This window comes from Tachyglossus aculeatus, chromosome 23, assembly GCF_015852505.1.
Source record: "Tachyglossus aculeatus isolate mTacAcu1 chromosome 23, mTacAcu1.pri, whole genome shotgun sequence".
NCBI lineage: Eukaryota > Metazoa > Chordata > Mammalia > Monotremata > Tachyglossidae > Tachyglossus > Tachyglossus aculeatus.
Window position 1 is genome coordinate 13,441,608 of NC_052088.1, and position 5,167 is coordinate 13,446,774.

A 5,167-nucleotide genomic window follows, 5' to 3' on the forward strand; every position below is an offset into this window, starting at 1 on the left:
CTTTTTTGACCTGCAAGATGTGGGGAATTGGCTGGAATCATTTTAAGAGTAGTGTTATTCCACTGTTTTAGAACTGTAATAATAATAATGATGGCATTGGAGTGGGGAGAGTCAGGGAGGTCGGCAAGGAGACTGATGCAGGACGCTAGGCGGGATGGATAAGTACTTAAAGGACACAGTAGCAGGCTGGATGGAGAGGAAGGGCAGATTTTAGTGATATTGTGAAGGTAAAACTGACAACATTTTATGGCATTGAATATGACTTGAGGATAATGCCAGTTGTAGGCTTGTGAGATAGAGTGGAGAGTGTTAAGTGACAGGAAAGTCGGGGGAGGACAGGGTTTGTATGGAAGATGAGTTTTGTTTTGGACCTGTTAAACTGGAGGTATCAGCAGAACATCCAATTAGGGATTCCTGGAAGGCAAGAGGAAATGTGAGCCTTTAGAGAAAGAGTTGGGAAGCATCCATACAGAAGCCATGGGAGTAAAGTAATTATCCAAGGGAGTGGGTGTAGATGGAAAATAGAGACTCGAATTGAGCCTTTAGAAAGGGTGGCCAAGTTTTCCTTTACCCCTAAGTTGGAACTGACCCAAAACACAAACTTGTAAATGCAGGTCCCTTTTTAATTTGTTCCTCCGATGGAATAGTACAGTTTTTCAGGGGACTTTCTTGGCGTGTTGTAGATTCTCTGAAAACAATACTTCGCTGAAGTTATATTAAACAAGTAACACAGCATTGATGCAGCCATCATTTTCTGGATTGTTGGTAACCTGAGCATATTTCCCTAAAGAGGAAATGAGAGAAATATTAATTTAAATTTAATTCCATAAACTCCGCTTTAAAGCCCCAGTAACAGAAGCACTTCCCCTTGAATCTACTATGCTAGTTTGAAACCTCTCTCTAATTTAAATATGCACTAAAGATATACACCTTGTAAATGTGGTAGTCTGTTTATATACAATAGGTTGGGAAAATCTGAACCGCTACCTTTTGCGGTAATTCTATCCAAAGTAGTGTAGAGAGAAGAGGGATTCTTCTTTACACCACAAAGAAGTAGGCAGAAAGTGGCTTTAAGTTCAGGGTGTGTAACACAAGCTTTTTCCATTCAATCGTATTTATTGAGCGCACACTGTGTGCAGAGCAGTGTACTGAAATTAAAATCCCGTTACACAAGGAACTGTGTAAAGTGAGCCCACTGTTGGGTAGGGACTGTCTCTATATGTTGCCAGCTTGTACTTCCCAAGCGCTTAGTACAGTGCTCTGCACACAGTAAGTGCTCAATAAATACGATTGATTAAAGCATTAGCTTCTAAAGTATTGCTATTTGTTGTTTGCCCCCAAATACGTATGGACTATGAAGAAACTGGAACTAAAGAGAAAATGTTTTGGAGAAGAAACTTAAATGTCTGGAATAAGCAGAGATCTGATTGAAAACTACCTGTACATTATGTAGATAAATTGAATTAAATCTGGAATATGAATAGCTTATTTTTGTAGATACACATTAGGTGCTCCAGACAAACCCCATATTAAGGAAATCTAGTTACAGTATACGTGCCTTAACAGCAGTTGGGTGCATACCCGAAGGTTTTTTTCTGACAATGCTTGTATTCTAGCTGGCTAAGGGCATTGTCGGAGTAGGAAAGCAGCGTGGCCTAGTTGAAAGAGCTCAGGCCTCGGAGTCAGAAGGCCTGGGTTCTAATCCTAGCTCTGACACTTGCCTACTGTGGAACCTTGGGCAAGTTATTTAACTTCTATGCCTCCATTCCCTCATCTGTAAAAAGTGGTGGGGAGGTGTAAAATCCCACTCCTTTCTAAAGACTGAGCCCCGTATAGGACAGGGCTGGTGTCTAATCTGATTATTTTGTATCTGCCTCTGCTCAGTATACTCTGAGGCACATAGTAAGTATGTAAGTACAATACAAATAGGGCTAAATTGTCTTGCTGTATTAAGTTAAACATACAACTACTATCTTTCTAAAATATAACAAACTTATGGGGAACACCATGTATTTCAAAGTATACATACCCCAGATGACTTTGCCTCCTTGCGTCACAAGACCCAGTTCACTCACGTTGACCTCAATGACGGTACCTTTGGTGATTACACCCAAAGTTGTGTAGAGAGGGGAAGAGGGATTCTTCTTTACACCAAGTATAGGTAGGCAGAAAGTGGCTTTAAGCTCAGGATGTGTCACATGAGCCTTTTTGAAGCGTAAACCCTGTTAAACGTGTAAAGATATTAGAATCAAGTGTGAAGGAACTGTGAAAAGCACGAGCTTCTAATGCATTGTTTTCGTTTGCCCTCAAGGACACATGGACTATGGAGAAACGAGAACTAAAGGAAAAGGTTTTGGAGAAGATTCTATTGCAGTGGTTGAAAACAGTTTCCCGTAAGATTTAGCATAAACATTTTACCGTTAAGGATAAGAATGAAGCCTGCAACATTTGCTAACCCTCTTCCCCCTACTTCTCCCTTGTATTCTTCTCAAACAGGCTTCAATCTGGTTAGTATAGGCAAACCTACTAGACATAGCATACACTTAAACTGTTAAATCACCTGTCAATCAATCAATCAATCGTATTTATTGAGCGCTTACTATGTGCAAAGCACTGTACTAAGCGCTTGGGAAGTACAAATTGGCAACACATAGACAGTCCCTACCCAACAGTGGGCTCACAGTCTAAAAGGGGGAGACAGAGAACAAAACCAAACATACCAACAAAATAAAATAAATAGGATAGAAGAATGGTGGACAGTGTGGAGCTTCCTTTGCCCCCACTCCCTTGCCACACTGCACTAGCCTTTGCACAGTTCTCCCCCCTAAGATTTTAGGTGAAATTTTGATTAGAAAAAATTAGGAATATCAACTTGTTCACTTTAAATCTTTTGATAGAGTATGCTGAAGTTAATGACCAGCATATCATTCTCTATCACTTCCAACACTGCCTGCTATAGTTTAGAGGCAAAAGTTAAGGAAGAAATTAAATGTTGTCTTTTTCAAATTATTACTAGGGGCAGCAAGTTAGACGACTTAGAATAGTTAAACGTAGTCAGGGCTAGCACTACAGTGTTACACAGTTTTAAGTTGGTAGAACCATACATATGACTTACCATTGGTCTGATGAATCGTTCATATTTAGGTGGTTTTCGAGTAAAGCCATCCCCAACAAAACAGACTTTTGTGACCATTCTCTTCCAAGCCTTCTTCTTTCTCTTTCCTGTACGAATAACCTTTAAGACTTCTGTTTCTCCCTGTGCCCGGACTTTTGGTAACGGGACTTCCCATTTACCCTAAAACATACAGATGGCCAATGGAATAAAGACAGGGTGATCATTTTAGTTGTGTTAATTAACCTGTGTTGAAGAAAAAAAGGCTTTACTATTCCTAACAGTCCTGAAAGCTGCTGATGGAAAGGGTTGATGGAATCTCTAGCCATGACCCTCTTCTAAGAAGTTAGGAAAATGCCTCAACCCTCTGTTATTTCCGATAAACTGTCTATTGAGGACACAAGGAGATGGAAGACAATTTACAGTACATCTTTAAATTCATTAACAGTGCTCTGATATGGGAGTTATATTCTAGCTAAATGACGCACTAAGAAAAGCATATGTTAAGACTTTTTCCAATGCTGCTTCCAAACTATTCCCTGACAGTGGTCTAGCCAAAATTTATAGTAAAAACAAAGATAATTGTAGAATTAAGTACACTGAAGCTCCCCTTCAAACGAAAATTATTTTATGTTCTAACTCCACGGAAAAACAACCCTCATGGAACTTATTTTTAATTCGACTGGTTTTAAATACAGGGCCACAAACTTTGCCATTACTCAGTATACAAACAGAAGGGATTAAAAATGACATGGTAAATCGTATACGGAAGACATTAATTCCCCACTGTTTTAACCGGGTAATAGAATTATTATACTTGCAATCACTCAGGACAAATCTTTTACTCAAGTACTATTTAAAAACAGGAGACATTCATTGGATTTAATGCTATTTCTCCCATATTCTCTTCTATTGCTCTTCTGTCCTTTGGTCAAACGCATTCCTACAGAAGTGTTAACTACCATTCTACTTTCCTAATGTCAATTTAGCACACTGGTAATGACTAAAACCGGTTCAACTGTGTTACTTACAGCTTTTTCTTTCCGTTTCTGTTTAATCATGTTGGAGAGGACTTTAGCTCGGGACTGGCCCTCTCTGTCCAGCAGATACGCAGGTACTGCTCCTTGTGGCGTTTTCTCATCGTTCTTTCGTTTGGTGTTTCTCTTCTCATGCATCTTGATTCTATAGAAAAAAAACCAAGCATAATTATTTCACGCATGTTCAAGCCACCCCTGTACAGTCCCAAGCCGTTTTCGTCAATGGTGGGTGAAACTCACGTCTTTTTCATCTGTATCTTCTCAGCATGCCGTTGTTTGTGGTAGAGTTTGGCCTTCAGACCGATCATTTTCTTTGCCTTCTTTGAGCGTTCGTGAGCCTCCCGGCTTTCCTTCTTTCTCTTTCTCTCGTGGTAATCCAAGCGATAACCATACCTCTTGCGGTGTAAGTCGATATAATCGTTCTGCGGCTGTTTGTGAAAGGGGTAAATTAGTATTTTTGTAAGCACGTTAGCATTTTTGTAAGCACATAAAGAAAACGTGACTCCTCCAAAGCAAACTTTCTCACTAGGGGCATGTACCAAAAGGGAATCCATCCCAGGGACCGAGCGGAGACGGCAACAGTCATCAAGAGTGTTCTGATGGGGTAAGTAGTTCAAGGTTGGTGGGGCCGGGGAGAGCTAAGACATCAGAAACCAGAACATGAGGAGTGGGTTCTCAACGTCTTTCCAAGGCCTTCGCCGTACCTCAGTTACCTATAAAATGGGGATCAAATCCTCCTCCCTCCAGTTACGACTGCCAGCATCAGGTGGGTTAGGGACTGTGATGTTTGTTTTAACGGTATCTGTTAAGCGCTTACTATGGGCCCAGGTGCTGTGCTAAGCGCTGGAGCCCATACAAGATCAAGTCAGACACAGTCCCTGTCCCATGGTGGGGCTCCTGTCCAATCCGTTTGTCTTGTATTTCTCCCAGCACTTTATCCGTGCCTAATAAATTATTACTTTGTCTCCTCCCCAGCGCCTCGAACAGTGCTTTGCACATAGTAAGCGGTTAATAATAA

The 5,167-nt window shown here is 40.8% G+C and overlaps 1 protein-coding gene across 1 annotated transcript in view; it reads right to left on the reverse strand.

The window, feature by feature from the left end:
- Positions 1 to 602: 602 nt before the first annotated feature.
- The window catches only part of NSA2 (NSA2 ribosome biogenesis factor), a 9,772-nt gene continuing 5,207 nt past the window's right edge, over positions 603 to 5,167 (reverse strand). The window contains exons 2-6 of the mRNA XM_038765694.1: positions 4,390 to 4,577; positions 4,144 to 4,294; positions 3,116 to 3,295; positions 2,030 to 2,222; positions 603 to 784 (exon numbers count right to left, since the gene is read on the reverse strand). Of these exons, the coding sequence (XP_038621622.1) occupies positions 717 to 784; positions 2,030 to 2,222; positions 3,116 to 3,295; positions 4,144 to 4,294; positions 4,390 to 4,577 (780 nt within the window). The 3' untranslated portion in view covers positions 603 to 716. The remainder of the gene's footprint in view (positions 785 to 2,029; positions 2,223 to 3,115; positions 3,296 to 4,143; positions 4,295 to 4,389; positions 4,578 to 5,167) is intronic.